The 22,485-nt window shown below is 41.8% G+C and overlaps 1 protein-coding gene across 3 annotated transcripts in view; it reads left to right on the forward strand.

Moving 5' to 3' along the window:
* Positions 1-22,485, forward strand: part of tafa5a (TAFA chemokine like family member 5a) — an 816,691-nt gene that overhangs the window by 142,807 nt on the left and 651,399 nt on the right. Inside the window, exon 1 of one of the 3 annotated variants that reach the window (XM_061914484.1) lies at positions 8,607-9,155. The exons of the other annotated variants lie outside the window; for them this stretch is intronic. Coding sequence (XP_061770468.1) covers positions 9,065-9,155 — 91 coding nt within the window. The 5' untranslated portion in view covers positions 8,607-9,064. Of the gene's footprint in view, positions 1-8,606; positions 9,156-22,485 lie in introns of those variants that run through there. 3 annotated transcript variants of the gene reach the window in all.

Below are 22,485 nucleotides of genomic sequence, written 5' to 3' on the forward strand. Positions count from 1 at the left end.
CTCTGTGCCAACTTTTTTGCAATATGTTGCTGCCATTAATATCTGAGTTAATGATTAGCTGCAAAAAAAAAAATACGTTTCTTAAATCAAACATGAAATATCTTGTCTTTGCAATTTAATATAAGTTGAAAAGGATTGGCAAATTTTTTTTTCTGTTTTTACTTACAAATTACACAAGTTAATCAACAAACTGGCATCCAATGTTATTAAAACGTTTGGATTTTGTATCGAGAATCGGTTTGAATCGGGAACGGGATCGTCAGCCCGAAAAGATTCACAGCCGTAATACTTAGCATTCTCGCAAGATAGCGCCAATAATATTTACGACTAATTTTTAATACCGACAACATTTTCTATATTGTTAGCACGTTCACTTAGTATTCTGGTGAAATGGCGATTGATTTGAGTTGTTTGTAAACAAACTTGGCTGAAATGCTATCATGTTCAAGTGTGACTGAAATGTTGGCGTCTTTATTCAGTGAATAACTTCACAGAAGAACGTAATTAGCCTTAGGTGTCGGAGACGGCGCGTTATAAATATTTCCTCTCATTTACACAAACTGCCGGAGTCGCGTTAACGCGACGATAAGGAAGTGGCAGGGGGGGGGATTTTTTTTTTTTTTTTTTTTTCCTCTCTCTTTTTTTTTTTTAACAGGTTAGGTGTCACAAGCAGGTGCAGGGAAAATGTCAGGCAATTTGGAAACTTTCAAACTATTCCTCATTGCACATGCAGCTATAATTAGCTCCTTCCCTGCAGGCGGGTACGCTCAGTCCTTGTTTGACATGCACAGACTCCCCTCCCCAAATCCTCGCCCGGGTCAACTCTTCCTCGCCACCCACCCCCTCGTATCCCTCGCTTTAGCCGCCATTGACATCTAAAGCAGGGGTAGGGAACCTGTGGCTCTTTTGATGACTGCATTTGGCTCTCAGATAAATCTTAGCTGACATTGCTTGACACAGGGGTGTCCAAAGGGCGACCCGGGGGCCATTTGCGGCCCGCAGCTAATTGTTTACCGGCCCCCCACACATTCAATCATCCATCCATCTTCTTCCGCTTATCCAAGATCGGGCCGCGGGGGCAACAACCTAAGCAGGGAAGCCCAGACTTTCCTCTCCCCAGCCACTTCGTCTAGCTCTTCCCTGGGGATCCCGAGGCGTTCCCAGGCCAGCCGGGAGACATAGTCCTCCGCGTGGCCTCCTACCGGTTGGACGTGCCCTAAACACCTCCCTAGGAAGGCGTTCGGGTGGCATCCTGACCAGATGCCCGAACCACCTCATCTGGGTCCTCTCGATGTGAAGGACCAGCGGCTTTACTTTGAGTTCCTCCCGGATGGCAGAGCTTCTCACCCTATCTCTAAGGGAGAGCCCCGCCACACGGCGGAGGAAACTCATTTCAGCCGCTTGTACCCGTGATCTTATCCTTTCGGTCATGACCCAGAGCTCATGACCATAGGTGAGGGTGGGAACGTAGATCGACCGGTAAATTGAGAGCTTTGCCTTCCGGCTCAGCTCCTTCTTCCCCACAACGGATCGGTACAACGTCCGCATTACTGAAGACGTCGCACCGATCCGCCTGTCGATCTCACGATCCACTCTTCCCCCACTCGTGAACAAGACTCCTAGGTACTTGAACTCCTCCACTTGGGGCAGGGTCTCCTCCCCAACCCGGAGATGGCACTCCACCCTTTTCCGGGCGAGAACCATGGATTCGGACTTGGAGGTGCTGATTTTCATTCCGGTCGCGAACCGATCCAGTGAGAGCTGAAGATCCTGGCCAGATGAAGCCATCAGGACCACATCATCTGCAAAAAGCAGAGACCTAATCCCACGGCCACCAAACCGGAACCCCTCAACCAACGCCTTGACTGCGCCTAGAAATTCTGTCCATGAAAGTTATGAACAGAATCAGTGACAAAGGACAGCCTTGGCGGAGTCCAACCCTCACTGGAAACGTGTTCGACTTACTGCCGGCAATGCGGACCAAGGTCTGGCACTGATCATACAGGGAACGGACCGCCACAATCAGACAGTCCGGTACCCCATACTCTCTGAGCACTCCCCACAGGACTTCCCGAGGGACACGGTCTAATGCATTCTCCAAGTCCACAAAGCACATGTAGACTGGTTGGGCAAACTCCAATGCACCCTCAAGAACCCTGCCGAGAGTATAGACCTGGTCCACAGTTCCACGACTCTACTGTACTGTGCAATCTACTAATTACAAGTTTCAATCAATCAATGATTTATTTTTTATTTTTTTGCCATTGCTCAAAACAAAAAATAATGACAAAACAATCCATGTTATAATGAATAATTTTCAAAGCTCCAATTAGTTCAAAAAGTTCGTTTTAAAATGTTTTATGTGGTAAATATTGCACTTATTGTGTAGTTGCCATATAAAAACTAAGTTTTCTTTGACAAAATAGCATAAAACAAACAAAATAATAGTTTAAACGTAAAATTGACATATATATTTGAAGTTCATCTCGTAACGTAAGTGTTGAAAGTAAAAAATAAAAATAATAATAAAAGACATGCACCTGGGGATAGGTTGATTGGCAACACTAAATTGGCCCTAGTGTGTGAATGTTGTCTGTCTATCTGTGTTGGCCCTGCGATGAGGTGGCAACTTGTCCAGGGTGTACCCCGCCTTCTGCCCGATTGTAGCTGAGATAGGCGCCAGCGCCCCCCGTGACCCCGAAAGGGAATAAGCGGTAGAAAATGGATGGATGGAATAAAAATGTATTACTTTATGAGTGGGGCAACTTTTGGATCCCAAATATATTTAGTGGTATTTTAATTATCTTTTCACTGTGATTACTCAAAAATATTAAATAATTAAAATCAATGGTGTCCTGCATTATTGATCTTTTAGGGCTTTCATTACTAAAAACTGCATATTTCAGTTTTACTATTAAAAAAACAAAGATGTTTTTGACAGAAAACCCATAGAACCTTTTTTTTTTAAAGTTGATATAGAGATTTACTGTAGGTGTTAAATAAAAGATAATACAAATTTGGCTTATTTTTAACATTTTAATAACTGAGAACACTAAATGGTCCCTAGTGTGTGAATGTGAGTGTGAATGTAGTCTGTCTATCTGTGTTGGCCCTGCGATGAGGTGGCGACTTGTCCAGGGTGTACCCCGCCTTCCGCCCAATTGTAGCTGAGATAGGCGCCAGCGCCCCCCGCGACCCTAAAAGGGAATAAGCGGTAGTAAATGGATGGATGGATAGAGACCCCTAAAGGTAAAATATATTTTTTTAAATCTACATATTTTGTTATGGTTTAAAAATGAAAAATTTCAAAATGGCCCCCACATTATTGAATCTTTCCGTCTGTGGCCCTCAGTGGAAAAGGTTTGGACACCCCTGGCTTAACACAATAAGTAATGAATACCGTTTTTTTTCGGAGTATAAGTCGCTCCGGAGTATAAGTCTTACCTGCTGAAATTGCATAATAAAGAAGGGGAAAAACATATATACTGTAAGTAAATTTATTTGATAAAACTCAATACCAAGAATAGACATTTGAAAAGCAATTTAAAATAAATAAAGAATAGTGAACAGGCTGACTAGAGGAAGAGAGGAGGTTTGTCTAACACTCCGACTCAGCGCTCTTATTTTATGTTTCCTGTTTTTGTTCCCTTATGTGCTGTTTCTCCTCAGCTGCGGCTGATTGGCACCTGGCTACACCTGGTGTCAATCAGCCCGCTCCTATTTGTACCTGTTTTGTCTTCCAGTCAGGGCTGGATTATTGTCACGTATTGCATGCCGCTTCTGTATGATATTGTCTCTCTCGTCGCTCCTGTCGTGTTGTATCTTTGCAGTGTAGCGATAAGCTATAATTCGTTAGATGTTTGTATTTTACTGTTTTTTGGTTCCCCGCTTCCTATTTTGTCTTTGTACATATTGCCGTCATAGTGCAGTCTACATGTTTCTCTTATGTGTGACTGCCATCTACTGGTCACACTTATCAATACACCCTGTACCAAATAAAATTGTTTTGAGGTCGGTAAGCAAAACCAAAATTGTTCCTTACCTTAGCCGCACTGGGTTATAGGGCGCACTGTCGAGTTTTGAGAAAAAAAGTAAAATAAATAAGTGTGCCTTTTAGTCCAGAAAATACGGTACAAAAAATAAATAAATAAAAATAAATAAAACATAAAATCAGGTTCACAGCAGGTGTATTATGGGGATGAATATCACTCTGTGTTAAAAGCCAAGGAATAAAAGTATGTTTTTAAGAGAGATTTAAAAACAGGAAGAGAGGAGGTTTGTCTAACACTCAGACTCAGCGCTCTTATTTTGTCTGTTTCCTGTTTTTTTCCCCTGTGCGCTGTTTGTCCTCAGCTGCGGCTGATTGGCACCTGGCTACACCTGGTGTCAATCAGCCCGTTCCTATTCGTACATGCTTTCTCTTCCAGTCAGGGCTTGATTATTGTCACGTTAGCATGTCGCTTCTGTATGGTATTGTCGCTCTCGTCGCTCCTGTCGTATCGTATCTTTGCTGCGTAGCGATAAGCTATAATTCGTTAGATGTTTGTATTTTACTCTTTTTTGGTTCCCTGCTTCCTATTTTGTCTTTGTACAACATGTAACGACTTCTGTTCCCTGTTCTGTTTATGCTAGCCTCAATGCTAAGCATTTTGTTTTTGCTGGCTTCCATGCTTAGCTCCGTTTATTTTCTAGTTCCCTTTTTGTTTGTTACCCACCTACGTGCATGCTTTATGTTTGTACCCTTTGTTTGGTTTTGTTCTAGTATTTTATAGTAAAACCTTGTTTCCTTATTCAATGCCTGCCTCCTTCTCTGCAACTTGGGGTTCGTCACAAAATAACTCTGACACTATTCTCGGTGTTGGGTTTTATCAAATAAATTTCTCCCCAAAATAAGACTTATACCATTGCGACTTATTTATGTGTTTTTTTTCTCCCTTCTTTATTAAAATTACAATTCAGTGTCTTTAAAGGGAAAAACATTGAGTGTTAAACAATGGTAATTTTGACGGGTTTTTACAATTAATTTCAGTCATAGTCTTTTAACCAAAATGTGTTTTAGACATGTGTTAGTCATCTAAATTAATTCAGTTTTAGTCGACGAAATTCCTAAACATTGGTCTTGAAAGGACTTCTGCTCATTATTATTGCAGAGCATCTCAAAAACTGAATTCACAACAGGACCTGCACTCCATCAATATTTCAATAAGAACATTTCACACACACACACAGTACAACGGGCAGCACGGTGGTGCAGGGGTTAGTGCTTTTGCCTCACAATACGAAGGTCCTGAGTTCAATCCCGGGCTCGAGATCTTTCTGTGTTGAGTTTGCATGTTCTCCCCATGACTGTGGGGGTTCCCTCTGGGTACGGGACGAGCGGTAGTAAATGGATGGATGTTGTAACACGTGCTGAATGTGGCTTGGCATTGTCTTGCTGAAATAAGCAGGGGCGACCATGAAAAAGATGGCAGCTTATGTTGTTCCAAAATCTGTATGTACCTTTCAGCATTAATGGTGCCTTCACAGATGTGTAAGTTACCCATGCCTTGGGCACTAATGCACCCCCATACCATCACAGATGCTGGCTTTTGAACTTTGCGTCCGGATGACACGATGTCAAATGTTTCCAAAAACAATTTGAAATGTGGACTCGTCAGACCACAGAACACTTTTCCATTTTGCATCAGTCCATCTTAGATGATCTCGGCCCCAGAGAAGCCGGCGGCGTTTCTGGATGTTGTTGATAAATGGCTTTCGCTTTGCATAGTAGAGCTTTAACTTGCACTTACAGATGTAGCGACAAACTGTATTTAGTGACAGTGGTTTTCTGAAGTGTTCCTTAGCCCATGTGGTGATATCCTTTAGCGATTGATGTCTGTTTTTGATACAGTACCGTCTGAGGGATGGAAGGTCACGGTCTTTTAATGTTGGTTCCCGGCCATTCCGCTTACGTGGAGTGATTTCTCTAGATTCTCTGAACCTTTTGATGATATTATGGACCGTAGATGTTGAAATCCCTAAATTTCTTGCAATTGCACTTTGAGAAACGTTGTTCTTAAACTGTTTGACTATTTGCTCACGCAGTTGTGGACAAAGGGGTGTACCTCGCCCCATCCTTTCTTGTGAAAGACCGAGCATTTTTTGGGAAGCTGTTTTTATACCCAATCATGTCACCCACCTGTTCCCAATTAGCCTGCACACCTGTGGGATGTTCCAAATAAGTGTTTGATGAGCATTCCTCAACTTTATCAATATGTATTGCCACCTTTCCAAACTTCTTTGCCACATGTTGCTGGCATCAAATTCTAAAGTTGATGATTATTTGCACAAAAACAAAAAATGTTTATCAGTTTGAACATCAAATATGTTGTCTTTGTAGCATATTCAACTGAATATGGGTTGAAAAGGATTTGCAAATTATATTTACTTCTAACACAATTTCCCAACTCATACGGAAACGGGGTTTGTACATTTAAACAAGTGTGGGTGGCACTGGGAGCAGGTGGGTAAAGTGTCTTGCCCAAGGACACAACGGCAGTGACTAGTATGGCGGAAGTGGGGATCAAACCTGGAACCCTCAAGTCGCTGGCACGGCCACTCTACCAGCCGAGCTATACCAGGCCGTTTAATGACGTGGTGGGCCACATGAAATAATGTGGGAGACCACGTTGAATGATGTGGCGAACTTCTTTATTAATGATGTTGCGGCCCATATTTAATTATAATGGCCCAAATTTGATTATTTGGGAAAACCTTAATAAATAATCCGGCAGGTCACATAATCATACTTGCTAACCCTCCCAAATTTTCCGGGAGACTCCCGAAATTAAGCGCCTCTCCCGAAAACCTCCTGGGACAAATTTTCTCCCAAAAATCTCCCGAAATTCAGGCGTAGCCAGAGGCCACGCCCCCTCCAGCTCCGTGCGGACCTGAGTGACGTGTACAAAGAGCATGCCTGCCCAATGACGTTAAAACTGTAGAATGATTGAGGGCGAGTTCTTGGTTTCTTACGTGGGTTTATTGTTAGGCAGTTTCATTAACGTCCTCACCAGCGCAGTAACAACACACAACAACAGCAGTCACGTTTTCATCTACCATAAAGCAGTTTGTCTGCCGTAAACAGCAATGTTGTGACACTCTTTAACAGGACAATACTGACATCTACTGTACATGCATATGGTTAGAAAAATAGTGACAGAGAATTGAAAACAAGGATGGACAATTCAACCCTTAACTCAACAATGAGTAGATGAGTGTTGTGTGTGTATATATGTGTAAATAAATGCACATTGAAATTCAAGTATTTTTATTTATCCATCCATTCGCTACCGCTTATTCCCTTTTGGGGTCGCGGGGGGCGCTGGCGCCTATCTCAGCTATAGTCGGGCGGAAGGCGGGGTACACCCTGGACAAGTCGCCACCTCATCGCAGGGCCAACACAGATAGACAGACAACATTCACACTCACATTCACACACTAGAGCCAATTTAGTGTTGCCAATCAACTTATCCCCAGGTGCATGTCTTTGGAAGTGGGAGGAAGCCGGAGTACCCGGAGGGAACCCACGCAAATATATATATATATATATATATATATATATATATATATATATATATATATATATATATATATATATATATATATATATATATATATATATAGGGCTTCACGGTGGCAGAGGGGTTAGTGCGTCTGCCTCACAATACGAAGTTCCTGCAGTCCTGGGTTCAAATCCATGCTCGGGATCTTTCTGTGTGGAGTTTGCATGTTCTCCCCGTGAATGCGTGGGTTCCCTCCGGGTACTCCGGCTTCCTCCCACTTCCAAAGACATGCACCTGGGGATAGGTTGATTGGCAACACTAAATTGGCACTGGTGTGTGAATGTGAGTGTGAATGTTGTCCGTCTATCTGTGTTGGCCCTGCGATGAGGTGGCGACTTGTCCAGGGTGTACCCCGCCTTCCGCCCGATTGTAGCTGAGATAGGCGCCAGCGCCCCCAGCGACCCTGAAAGGGAATAAGTGGTAGAAAATGGATATATATATATATATATATATATATATATATATATATAATGAAATAGTTGACTTGGTGAATCTAGCTGTAAACATACTCCTCCCCTCCTAACCACGCCCCACTTCCCAAAATCGGAGGTCTCAAGGTTGGCAAGCACGGGCGGGCCACTTAAATTAAGTGGCCTGCTACTTGAATGACATGGCGGACCACCTTGAATAAAGTGGCGGGCCCACGTAAAAATGAACTGCAGACCTTCACTCATCACACAAAAAAAAAGACGTCATTTTAACAACATGTGCGCGCCCGTGGCGGCGACGCGCCTGTGCAACACGTTTTGTTTTTGTTTTTTAACCTTTTTTTTTTTTTAGCGGGCTGCGTCTGGTCCGCCGCAGCTCTGAGGAAGAAGCTGTCGTCCACGCTGATTGCTGAAGCATTTATCACGCGTGGTGATTATTGATACGTCGCATTGGACCGCCTGGAGGAGGAGAGGCAGAGAGAGAGAGAGAGAGAGAGGGAGGGTAAAGCAGAGAGAGAGAGAGAGAGAGTTGGTGGCGAGTGTTTTCCTCTCCGCCTGAGCGTCGGTGGTCGCGGTGCTGCGCGCCTGACTAACATGCCGTGCTGCGCACCGTCAGCATCAGCATCAGTATCAGCATCAGCATCAACAACACCCGCGCGCCTTGGACACCCGTGCGCACGCCTCCACTCCGGTCCACGCCGATAACGAACGCCTCCTCACGGGACTCTCTCTCGGGGACCCAACTGTGAGAGGAGAGACAACAACAAACAAACGGACCACCAGGACGCGGAAGAAGAAGTGAAAAGAAGATGGACTCCCAGTGACGCACCGACCTTTTGACGCGGCGCTCGGACTAACGCTTGTGGATTGCATGAAACACAGCAAGGGGCGAATGCTGAATTACGATCCGATTGTCTGAGTTTGGGGGTCGCCCCCCCAACCCCCCTCTCTCCCCGTCCTTCTGTCGCACCCCCTCCTCTTCTCCTTCCTCCTCCATCCCCACGCCGCGCGGCTCCTCGCCGTCCGCACGCCAGGATGCAGCTGCTCCGCGTTGCGTGGGCAATAACCGGAGCTGCGATCTGCTGCTTCCTCGTCCTCCTCATCCACTCCCGCCTGCTCAAAGAAGGTAACCATTCAAAAGAAGCTTCTTTATTTTATTGATGTATTTTTTTTTTTTTTTTTTTTAATTCCTTGCATCTCCAAATCCCAGAATGGAAAGTTCCATCCGGCATGCGAGGCGCACGTTCAACCTCTTGTTTTAAAGCTTCTCAATAGATGGCACTAGAGTCTAGCTGTAGGGTAACATGGAGGTCAAGCCGCTGTCTAACGTCTCATCTCACCTTCCTATGCCTGGAAGATCATCTCCATCTTTATTTACTTGCTTAAAAACAAACAAACAAAAAAAATATATATATGTATATATGCAGTGGGGCAAAAAAGTATTTAGTCAGCCATCGATTGTGCAAGTTCTCCCGCTTAAAATGATGCCAGGTCTGTAATTTTCATCATAGGTACACTTCAACTGTGAAAAAAATCCAGGAATTTTAAATTATGGTGGAAAATAAGTATTTAGTCAACCATTCAAAGCTCTCACTGATGGAAGGAAGTTTTAGCTCAAAATCTCACGATACATGGCCCCATTCATTCTTTCCTTAACACGGATCAATCGTCCTGTCCCTTTAGCAGAAAAACAGCCCCAAAGCATGATGTTTCCACCCCCATGCCTCACAGTAGGTATGGCGTTCTTGGAACCCAACTCGATATTCTTCTTCCTCCAAACACGACGAGTTGAGTTTATACCAAAAAGTTCTATTTTGTTTCATCCGACCACATGACATTCTCCCAATCATCTGCTGTATCATCCATGTATCCATTTTGGTATAAACTCAACTCGTCGTGTTTGGAGGAAGAAGAATACTGAGTTGGGTTCCAAGAACACCACACCTACTGTGAAGCATGGTGGTGGAAACATCGTGCTTTGGGGCTGTTTTTCTGCTAAGGGGACAGGACGATTGATCCGTGTTAAGGAAAGAATGAATGGGGCCATGTATCGTAAGATTTTGAGCCAAAACCTCCTTCCATCAGTGAGAGCTTTGAATGGTTGACCAATTACTTATTTTCCACCATAATTTAAAATTCCTACAATGTGAATTCCTGGATTTTTTTTTCACTTTTTGTCTCTCACAAATGATGAAAATTACAGACCTCTGTCATTATTTTAAGTGGAAAAACTTGCACAATCGGTGGCTGACTAAATACTTTTTTGCCCCACTGTATATATCATCACTTGCACTTTTATATAAGCCACCACCACAGACGCCTTTCCTTGGCGTTTCATGATTCCGCCTCAAACCGAAGGCCTTTCTCTGACATGCTGCATTCAAAAAAAAAAAAAACTCCTGGTGAAAGTCAAACTCTCCTTGATGAACTAGGCGTCGGTTAAAAAAGGGGCTAATATTCGCTGTAAAGAGCCGAGAGCAAACACTCTCCAGGCGTAATAGTGAGCTTCCGTCCCCGGGCAAATATACAGGTCAAACCGTTTTTCCTTAGCTGTGGAGAGTGCATGACTACCAGGACTTGGAGACCATCCAAGCACACGGAGAGAGGGCAAAAAAAAGAACTTGTGCGTCAGCCAAAATGGAAGTGGAGTTGAGTTTTGTTGTTGTTTTTTGTGCTGGCACATGCCTCAGAAGCCTGGCTTAATGTATAGTGACGTGCTGGTCTTTTTCCACGCCAGGTCAAAAGGACTTGGACGGCATGAACAAATAAGTGTGAATACAGACAGAAATAGTATGGAAATGTGTGGTAAATATAATATCAGACATAAAGGCAGTGTTTTTTCACCGTTGTTGGGCTGCAAGCGCCCCCTAGGGGGCTGTTTTCCAGCTGTGGTACGTATGTAGTTGTAATGCACTTCCCCACCACATGTGGCAGTAATGACAATAACAAACAAACAGAAGAAGTCTGGAGCTAAAGTCAGACATAAGTTTCTTAAGCGCAAAAAGTATGACTAAAGTGGTGAAGCTGTGTATTAACTTGGTCTTTTTTTTGTTGCAAAATGTATATACTATTAATGCTTAATATAATTTAGGTTAGAATGCATTTTTTTACTGTACTTAATGGATTGATTTCATGGTTGATATCTTTTGACAATGTTTATCCTGTTTAACTGTTAGTAGGTTAGATGTAATTAGTGAATACCATTCAAATCGAGAGTAGGATTACTAATGCAGTGTTATAATTGAGTGGGACAGGCGGTAGAAAATGGAATGATGTATGGAAGTTGGAACCCAAGTTACAAAAGGTCAATAACCCCAGCATTAAGGAACAATATCACATATAATGAGATGTTCCATATAGTAGTTATGATTTTTGTTGTACAATTAAAACACTTTGTCGGGGTATACATAGATTTGGCATTGATTGTTTTATTGACATTTTCAAGACGCTTTCTGATAATTTCTTCAGGATTTTTCTTCAGGATTTGTCGTTCAGCCGCCGACTAGTACGGCATGAACAAATAAGTGGAAATCCGGACAAAAATTGAATGGAAATGTTGGAAATTCAGGATATCAGACACAAAGGCAGTGTTTTTTCACAATTTTTGGGCTGCAAGCGCCCCCTAGGGGGCTGTTTTCCAGCTGTGGTACGTATGTAGTTGTAATGCACTTCCCCACCACATGTGGCAGTAATGACAATAACAAAGAAACAAGAAGTCTGGAGCTAAAGTCACACAGACGTTTCTTAAGCGCAAAAATTATGACTATAGTGGTGAAACTTTGTATTAACTTGGTCTTTTTTTGTTGCAAAATGTATATACTATAAATACTCAATATCATTTAGGTTAGAATGCATTTTTTTACGGTACTTAATGGATTGATTTTATGGTTGATATCTTTTGACAATGTTTATCCTGTTTAACTGTTAGTAGGTTAGATGTAATTAGTGAATACCATTCAAATCGAGAGTAGTATTACTAATTCAGTGTTATAATTGAGTGGGACAGGCGGTAGAAAATGGAATGATGTATGGAAGTTGGAACCCAAGTTACAAAAGGTCAATAACCCCAGCATTAAGGAACAATATCACATATAATGAGATGTTCCATATAGTAGTTATTATGATTTTTGTTGTACAATTAAAACACTTTGTCGGGGTATACATAGATTTGGCATTGATTGTTTTATTGACATTTTCAAGACGCTTTCTGATAATTTCTTCAGGATTTGATGTTCAGCCGCCGACTAGTACGGCATGAACAAATAAGTGGAAATCCGGACAAAAATTGAATGGAAATGTTGGAAATTCAGGATATCAGACACAAAGGCAGTGTTTTTTCACAATTTTTGGGCTGCAAGCGCCCCCTAGGGGGCTGTTTTCCAGCTGTGGTACGTATGTAGTTGTAATGCACTTCCCCACCACATGTGGCAGTAATGACAATAACAAAGAAACAAGAAGTCTGGAGCTAAAGTCAGACAGACGTTTCTTAAGCGCAAAAATTATGACTAAAGTTGTGAAACTGTATTAACTTGGTCTTTTTTTGTTGCAAAATGTATATGCTATTAATACTCAATATAATTTAGGTTAGAATGCATTTTTTACTTTACTTAATGGATTGATTTTATGGTTGATATCTTTTGGCAATGTTTATCCTGTTTAACTGTTAGTAGGTTAGATGTAATTAGTGAATACCATTCAAATTGAAAGTAGGATTACTAATTCAGTGTTATAATTGAGTGGGACAAGCGGTAGAAAATGGATGGAAGTTGGAGCCCAAGTTCCAAAAGGTTAATAACCCCAGAATTAAGGAGCAATATCAGATATTATGAAATGTTCCATATAGTTGTTCTTATGATTTTTGTTGTACAATTACAACACTTTCTCGGCGTCCATATAGATTTTGCATGGATTGTTTTACTGACATTTTCAAGCCGCTTTCTGAACATTTCTTCAAGATGGGCCGTGTGGTCGCCGACTAGTACGGCATGAACAAATAAATGGAAATCTGGACAAAAATAGAATGGAAATGTGTTGGAAATTAAGGATATCAGACACAAAAGCAGTGTTTTTTATGCCATTGTTGAGCCGCGAGCGCCCCCTAGAGGGCCGCCCCCCAAAAAAAGTCTGTTTCCCAGCTGTGGTACGTGGTTGGAATACACTTTCCCACCACATGTGGCAGTAATGACAATAACAAAGAAACAGAAGAAGTCTGGAACTAAAGTCAGACAAAAGTTTCTTAAGCGCAAAAATGATGACTAAAGTGGTGGAGCTGTGTTTTTATTTGCACTTTATTTTTGTTACAAAATGTATATATTATTAATATTTAATATCAATTAGGTTAGAATGTATGATATTAATGGATTGGTTTCATGGTTCATATATTTTGACAATGTTTATCCTGTTTAACTGTAAGTAGGTTAGATGTAATTAGTGAATACCATTCAAATCAAGAGTAGGATTACTAATTCAGTGTTATAATTGAGTGGGACAAGCGGTAGGAAATGGATGGAAGTTGGAGCCCAAGTTCCAAAAGGTTAATAACCCCAGAATTAAGGAGCAATATCAGATATTATGAAATGTTCCATATAGTTGTTCTTATGATTTTTGTTGTACAATTAAAACACTTTGTCGGCGTCCATATAGATTTGGCATAAATGGTTTTACTGACATTTTCAAGTAGCTTTCTGAACATTTCTTCAAGATGGGTCGTGTGGTCGCCGACTAGTACGGCATGAACAAATAAGTGGAAATCTGGACAAAAATAGAATGGAAATGTGTTGGAAATTCAGGATATCGGACACAAAAGCAGTGTTTTTTCGCCATTGTTGAGCCGCAAGCGCCCTCTAGAGGGCCGCCCAAAAAAATGTCTGTTTCCCACCTGTGGTACGTGGTTGTAATACACTGTCCCACCAGTTGTGGCAGTAATGACAATAACAAACAAACAGAAGTAGTCTGGAGCTAAAGTCAGACAGAAGTTTCTTAAGCGCAAAAATTATGACTAAAGTGGTGGAGCTGTGTTTTTATTTGCACTTTATTTTTGTCACAAAATTTATATATTATCAATATTTGATATCAATTAGGTTAGAATGTATGATATTAATGGATTGATTTCATGGTTCATATATTTTGACAATGTTTATCCTGTTTAACTGTAAGTAGGTTGGATGTAATTAGTGAATACCATTCAAAACAAGAGTAGGATTACTAATTAAATGTTATAATTGAGTGGGACAAGCAGTAGAAAATGGATGGATGGAAGTTGGAGCCCAAGTTCCAAAAGGTCAATAACCCCAGAATTAAGGAGCAATATCACATATAATGAGATGTTGCATATAGTTGTTCTTTTGATTTTTGTTGTACAATTAAAACACTTTGTCGGCGTCCATATAGATTTGGCATAAATGGTTTTACTGACATTTTCAAGTAGCTTTCTGAACATTTCTTGAAGATGGGCCGTGTGGTCACCGACTAGTACGGCATGAACAAATAAGTGGAAATCCCGACAAAAATAGAACGGAAATTTGTTGGAAATTCAGGATATCAGACACAAAAGCAGTGTTTTTTCGCCATTGTTGAGCCACAAGCGCCCCCTAGAGGGCCGCCCAAAAAAATGTCTGTTTCCCAGCTGTGGTACTTGGTTGTAATACACTTTCCCACCACATGTGGCAGTAATGACAATAACAAAGAAACAGAAGAAGTACGGAGCTAAAGTCAGACAGAAGTTTCTTAAGCGCAAAAACGATGACTAAAGTGGTGGAGCTGTGTTTTTATTTGCACTTTATTTATGTCACAAAATTTATATATTGTCAATATTTGATATCAATTAGGTTAGAATGTATGATATTAATGGATTGATTTAATGGTTGATATATTTTGACAATGTTTATCCTGTTTAACTGTAAGTAGGTTAGATGTAATTAGTGAATACCATTCAAATCAAGAGTAGGATTACTAATTCGGTGTTATAATTGAGTGGGACAAGCGGTAGAAAATGGATGGAAGTTGGAGCCCAAGTTCCAAAAGGTTAATAACCCCAGAATTAAGGAGCAATATCAGATATTATGAAATGTCCCATGTAGTTGTTCTTATGATTTTTGTTGTACAATTAAAACACTTTGTCGACGTCCATATAAATTTGGCATGGATTGTTTTACTGACATTTTCAAGTCGCTTTCTGAACATTTCTTCAAGATGGGTCGTGTGGTCACCGACTAGTACGGCATGAACAAATAAGTGGAAATCTGGACAAAAATAGAATGGAAATGTGTTGGAAATTCAGGATATCAGACACAAAAGCAGTGTTTTTTCGCCATTGTTGAGCTCCAAGCGCCCCCTAGAGGGCCGGCCAAAAAAATGTCTGTTTCCCAGCTGTGGTACTTGGTTGTAATACACTTTCCCACCACATGTGGCAGTAATGACAATAACAAAGAAACAGAAGAAGTACGGAGCTAAAGTCAGACAGAAGTTTCTTAAGCGCAAAAACGATGACTAAAGTGGTGGAGCTGTGTTTTTATTTGCACTTTATTTATGTCACAAAATTTATATATTGTCAATATTTGATATCAATTAGGTTAGAATGTATGATATTAATGGATTGATTTAATGGTTGATATATTTTGACAATGTTTATCCTGTTTAACTGTAAGTAGGTTAGATGTAATTAGTGAATACCATTCAAATCAAGAGTAGGATTACTAATTCGGTGTTATAATTGAGTGGGACAAGCGGTAGAAAATGGATGGAAGTTGGAGCCCAAGTTCCAAAAGGTTAATAACCCCAGAATTAAGGAGCAATATCAGATATTATGAAATGTCCCATGTAGTTGTTCTTATGATTTTTGTTGTACAATTAAAACACTTTGTCGACGTCCATATAAATTTGGCATGGATTGTTTTACTGACATTTTCAAGTCGCTTTCTGAACATTTCTTCAAGATGGGTCGTGTGGTCACCGACTAGTACGGCATGAACAAATAAGTGGAAATCTGGACAAAAATAGGATGGAAATGTGTTGGAAATTCAGGATATCAGACACAAAAGCAGTGTTTTTTCGCCATTGTTGAGCTCCAAGCGCCCCCTAGAGGGCCGGCCAAAAAAATGTCTGTTTCCCAGCTGTGGTACTTGGTTGTAATACACTTTCCCACCACATGTGGCAGTAATGACAATAACAAAGAAACAGAAGAAGTACGGAGCTAAAGTCAGACAGAAGTTTCTTAAGCGCAAAAACGATGACTAAAGTGGTGGAGCTGTGTTTTTATTTGCACTTTATTTTTGTCACAAAATTTATATATTATCAATATTTGATATCAATTAGGTTAGAATGTATGATATTAATGGATTGATTTAATGGTTGATATATTTTGACAATGTTTATCCTGTTTAACTGTAAGTAGGTTAGATGTAATTAGTGAATACCATTCAAATCAAGAGTAGGATTACTAATTCAGTGTTATAATTGAGTGGGACAAGCGGTAGAAAATGGATGGAAGTTGGAGCCCAAGTTCCAAAAGGTTAATAACCCCAGAATTAAGGAGCAATATCAGATATTATGAAATGTCCCATGTAGTTGTTCTTATGATATTTTTTGTACAATTAAAACACTTTGTCGGCGTCCATATAAATTTGGCATAGATTGTTTTACTGACATTTTCAAGTCGCTTTCTGAACATTTCTTCAAGATGGGCCTTGTGGTCGCCGACTAGTACGGCATGAACAAATAAGTGGAAATCTGGACAAAAATAGAATGGAAATGTGTTGGAAATTCAGGATATCAGACACAAAAGCAGTGTTTTTTCGCAATTGTTGAGCCGCAAGCGCCCCCTAGAGGGCCGGCCAAAAAAATGTCTGTTTCCCAGCTGTGGTACATGGTTGTAATACACTTTCCCACCACATGTGGCAGTAATGACAATAACAAAGAAACAGAAGAAGTCTGGAGCTAAAGTCAGACAGAAGTTTCTTAAGCGCAAAAATGATGACTAAAGTGGTGGAGCTGTGTTTTTATTTGCACTTTATTTTTGTTACCAAATGTATATATTATCAATATTTTATATCAATTAGGTTAGAATGTATGATATTAATGGATTTGTTTCATGGTTCATATATTTTGACAATGTGTATCCTGTTTAACTGTTAGTAGGTTAGATGTAATTAGTGAATACCATTCAAATCAAGAGTAGGATTACTAATTCAGTGTTATAACTGAGTGGGACAAGCGGTAGAAAATGGAATGATGTATGGAAGTTGGAGCCCAAGTTCCAAAAGGTCAATAACCCCTGCATTAAGGAGCAATATCACATATAATGAGATGTTGCATGACTACCAGTGCGTCAGACAAAATGGAAGTGGAGTTGAGGGTTGTTGTTGTTGGTTTTTTTGGGTGCTGGCACATGCCTCTGAAGCCTGCCTTAATGTATAGTGACGTGCTGGTCTTTTTCCACGCCAGGTCAAAAGGAACGCCGACTTGTACGGCATGAACAAATAAGTGTGAATACAGACATAAATAGTATGGAAATGTGTGGTAAATTCAGGATATCAGACATAAGGGCAGTGTTTTTTCACCGTTGTTGAGCTGCAAGCGCCCCCTATGAATAAATGCGGGAAAATATTGAAACGTTCTATAATGAATAGATAAATATCTAATAAAGTACAGATCTTACATCGGACTATATGATTCTATCCCAGTAGTTAACTAGTACCTACAAACCCCGTTTCCATATCAGTTGGGAAATTGTGTTTGATGTAAATATAAACGGAATACAATGATTTGCAAATCCTTTTCAACTCATATTCAATTGAATGCACTACAAAGACAACATATTTGATGTTCAAACTCATAAACTTAATTTTTTTTTACAAATAATAATTAAATTACAATTTTATGGCTGCAACACGTGCCAAAGTAGTTGGGAAAGGGCATGTTCACCACTGTGTTACATTACCTTTTCTTTTAACAACACTCAATAAACGTTTGGGAACTGAGGAAACTACTTGTTGAAGCTTTGAAAGTGGATTTTTTTCCCATTCTTGTTTTATGTAGAGCTTCAGTCATTCAACAGTCTGGGGTCTCCGCTGTCGTATTTTACGCTTCATAATAACACTTGTCTTGCTGAAATAAGCAGGGGCGTCCATGATAACGTTGCTTGGATGACAACATATGTTGCTCCAAAACCTGTATGGACCTTTCAGCATTAATGGTGCCTTCACAGATGTGTAAGTTACCCATGCCTTGGGCACTAATACACCCCCATACCATCATAGATGCTGGCTTTTGAACTTTGCGCCTATAACAATCCGAATGTTTTTTTCCCCTCTTTGTTCTGGAGGACAACACGTCATCTGTTTTCAAATATAATTTGAAATGTGGGCTCGTCAGACCACAGAACACCTTTCAACTTTGCATCAGTCCATCTCAGGTGATCTCGGGCCCAGCCAAGCCGGCGGCATTTCAGGATATTGTTGATAAATGGCTTTCGCTTTGCATAGTAGAGTTTTAACTTGCACTTACAGATGTAGCGACCAACTGTAGTTACTGACAGTGGTTTTATGAAGTGTTCCTGAGCCCATGTGGTGATAGCCTTTACACACTGATGTCGGTTTTTGATGCAGTACCGCCTGAGGGATCAAAAGTCTTTAATGTTATTACTTACGTGCAGTGATTTCTCCAGATTCTCTGAACTTGTTGATGATTTTACCGACCGGGGATGGTAAAATCCCTAAATTCCTTGCAATAGCTCGTTGAGAAATGTTGTTCTAAAACTGTTCGACAATTTGCTTACAAAGTGGTGACCCTCACCCCATCCTTGTTTGTGAATTACTTAGCATTTCATGGAAGCTGCTTTTATACCCAATCATGGAACCCACCTGTTCCCAATTAGCCTGCACACCTGTGGGATGTTCCTAATAAGTGTTTGATGAGCATTCCTCAACTTTATCAGTATTTATTGCCACCTTTCCCAACTTCTTCGTCACGTGTTGCTGGCATCAAATTCTAAAGTTAATGATTATTTGCAAAAAAAATTGTTTATCCGTTTGAACATCAAATATGTTGTCTTTGTAGCATATTTAACTGAATATGGGTTGAAAATTATTTGCAAATCTTTGTATTTTGTTTATATTTACATCTAACTCAATTTCCCAACTCATATGGAAACAGGGTTTGTAGTAACCTGGCTGTTGCGATCCGCGACTCGGATCTTCACATATTATTGTTTATTTTTCCATCTTTTTTCTCATTCTCCGTTTGATCCGTTTAGTCCATCACCATGGTTACTTGTTAGTTTCAGCTGTTACTCCCGGTTCCTGCACACCTGTTCTCTGTTAATCACCTTCGCTTTACAAGCCTTCCTTTTTTCATTCTTCTGCCTGGGACTCTAGTTTGCTCGCACGCAACTATACGTCTGTTTTGATCGTTTGCTTTCACGCTATTCCTGCTATTTTCGCGAGCTCTCATGCTACGCGCCTCGTTATTAGCTCACATGCTAAATGTTTTATTTACTCTTTTTTTGTGTGCCAACGTGCCAGTTTAATTTCCTAATTTGTATCTCCTAGTTCCCATACTAGCGTCGTTGGTTTGCCTTTTCTTAGCTCCAGTGTTTTTGTTAGCTCTCCTTCTGTTATTTAGAATAAATTGGTTATATTTTCGGTTCGCAGCCGAGTGTGAAGCGAGCGGAATGAGAATCAGCTCCTCCAAGTCCGAGTCCATGGTTCTCGCCCGGAAAAGGGTGGAGTGCCATCTCCGGGTTGGGGAGGAGACCCTGCCCCAAGTGGAGGAGTTCAAGTACCTTGGAGTCTTGTTCACGAGTGAGGGAAGAGTGGATCGTGAGATCGACAGGCGGATCGGTGCGGCGTCTTCAGTAATGCGGACGTTGTACCGATCCGTTGTGGTGAAGAAGGAGCTGAGCCGGAAGGCAAAGCTCTCAATTTAACGGTCGATCTATGGTCATGAGCTTTGGGTCATGACCGAAAGGATAAGATCACGGGTACAAGCGGCCCAAATGAGTTTCCTCCGCCGGGTGGTGGGGCTCTCCCTTAGAGATAGGGTGAGAAGCTCTGCCATCCGGGAAGAGCTCAACGTAAAACCGCTGCTCCTCCACATCGAGAGGAGCCAGATGAGGTGGTTCGGGCATCTGGTCAGGATGCCACCCGAACGCCTCCCTATGGAGGTGTTTAGGGCACGTCCAGCTGGTAGGAGGCCACGGGGAAGACCCAGGACACGTTGGGAAGACTATGTCTCCCGGCTGGCCTGGGAACGCCCTGGGATCCCCCGGGAAGAGCTAGCCGAAGTGGCTGGGGAGAGGGAAGTCTGGGCTTCCCTGCTTAGGCTGCTGCCCCCGCGACCCGACCTCGGATAAGCGGAAGATGATGGATGGATGGATGGTTATATTTTACCTTTGTTGTGTTCTTCGTTTTGACGCATTCTCGAGGGAATCGAACCCGAACAGGCGTGACGCTGGCTCATGTCAAGTTCCTTGCTCAATTAAATAGGATTGTATCATTTCACTCCACATATTGATCATGTATCGTGATTTGCTTGTCTTTTCAAAAAGAAAACAAGACAAATGGTGACTTGTAAATGATGAATTCTAGATATCAGACACTTATGATTATCAGAGGCTGTGGATCTCAGCATCTCAATATAAGTGCTGTTCTGTTTCTGTAACTCGCTCATATGAAGTTTATTGGGTCTTAATGCTTTCTGTAATGGTTCTTCACATATTGATATGCACAGCTTCCTTTAACGTGTTCCGACATGCTTGTCTTTACCAAAGTGGCCACCGACCAGTATGACAAACATGTCGCTTCAAGCTGTGGTTATGTGAGAAATTGTCTAGAGACCGGAGGCCGTCAGCGTCCACTTTTACCCACTTGTGATCTTCCCTGACGATGTGCATTATAGTTTGCATTCAAGCTTGACACTGAGGAGCTTCTAACTATGTGCCGCTGGTGGTGGTGGTGGTGGGAGGAGGAGGAGGAGGAGGAAGGGACGTGTGGTCGGTAAACAGATTTAGTGTTCACTTTGTGGCGAGATAAATGGCCAAGGTCAAAAGCGCCGAATAGTTTCAACTGTGATAGTTGTGGATTCAAAGGAGCCCATTGGGACGCGGGTAATGGATGTACATGCCTACTGTAATAACCTTTTTAGTAGTGCCTCATTGCCAAGTACACCATGGACAGACCGAGCGACATGTGGTTTTACTCTCCTTTCTCGCAAATTGACCATCTGTATATTTTATGGTGACGGTGATAAGTCATCAGAAGACAGACTGTGTAAAAAAAAAACACATTTTTGAAACTGAAGAGTTGAGATTTAGCATGGCAAAATGTGAATATACTGTATATATATATATATGTCTTGATTGGATTATCCAGAGAATAGTGCTCGATACCGTGGTAGAGCGCAATATGTAGGTGTGGGAAAAATCACAAGACTACTTCATCTCTACAGAACTGTTTCATGAGGGGTTCCCTCAATCATCAGGAGATCTCCCCTCATGAAACAGTTCTGTAGAGATGAAGTAGTCTTGTGATTTTTCCCACACATACATATATATATATATATATATATATATATATGTATATATATACATATATATATGTATATATATATATATATATATATCCATCCATCCATCCATCATCTTCCGCTTATCCGAGGTCGGGTCGCGGGGGCAACAGCCTAAGCAGGGAAACCCAGACTTCCCTCTCCCCAGCCACTTCGTCTAGCTCTTCCCGGGGGATCCCGAGGCGTTCCCAGGCCAGCCGGGAGACATAGTCTTCCCAACGTGTCCTGGGTCTTCCCCGTGGCCTCCTACCGGTTGGACGTGCCGTAAACACCTCCCTAGGGAGGCGTTCTGGTGGCATCCTGACCAGATGCCCGAACCACCTCATCTGGCTCCTCTCGATGTGAAGGAGCAGCGGCTTTACTTTGAGTTCCTCCCGGATGGCAGAGCTTCTCACCCTATCTCTAAGGGAGAGCCCCGCCACACGGCGGAGGAAACTCATTTCGGCCGCTTGTACCCGTGATCTTATCCTTTCGGTCATGACCCAAAGCTCATGACCATAGGTGAGGATGGGAACGTAGATCGACCGGTAAATTGAGAGCTTTGCCTTCCGGCTCAGCTCCTTCTTCACCACAACGGATCGGTACAACGTCCGCATTACTGAAGACGCCGCACCGACCCGCCTGTCGATCTCACGATCCACTCTTCCCTCACTCGTGAACAAGACTCCTAGGTACTTGAACTCCTCCACTTGGGGCAGGGTCTCCTCCCCAACCCGGAGATGGCACTCCACCCTTTTCCGGGCGAGAACCATGGACTCGGACTTGGAGGTGCAGATTCTCATTCCGGTCGCTTCACACTCGGCTGCGAAACGATCCAGCGAGAGCTGAAGATCCCGGTCAGATGAAGCCATCAGGACCACATCATCTGCAAAAAGCAGAGACCTAATCCTGCGGTT

This window comes from Nerophis ophidion, linkage group LG10 (assembly GCF_033978795.1).
Source record: "Nerophis ophidion isolate RoL-2023_Sa linkage group LG10, RoL_Noph_v1.0, whole genome shotgun sequence".
In the NCBI taxonomy this organism is placed as follows: Eukaryota; Metazoa; Chordata; class Actinopteri; order Syngnathiformes; family Syngnathidae; genus Nerophis; species Nerophis ophidion.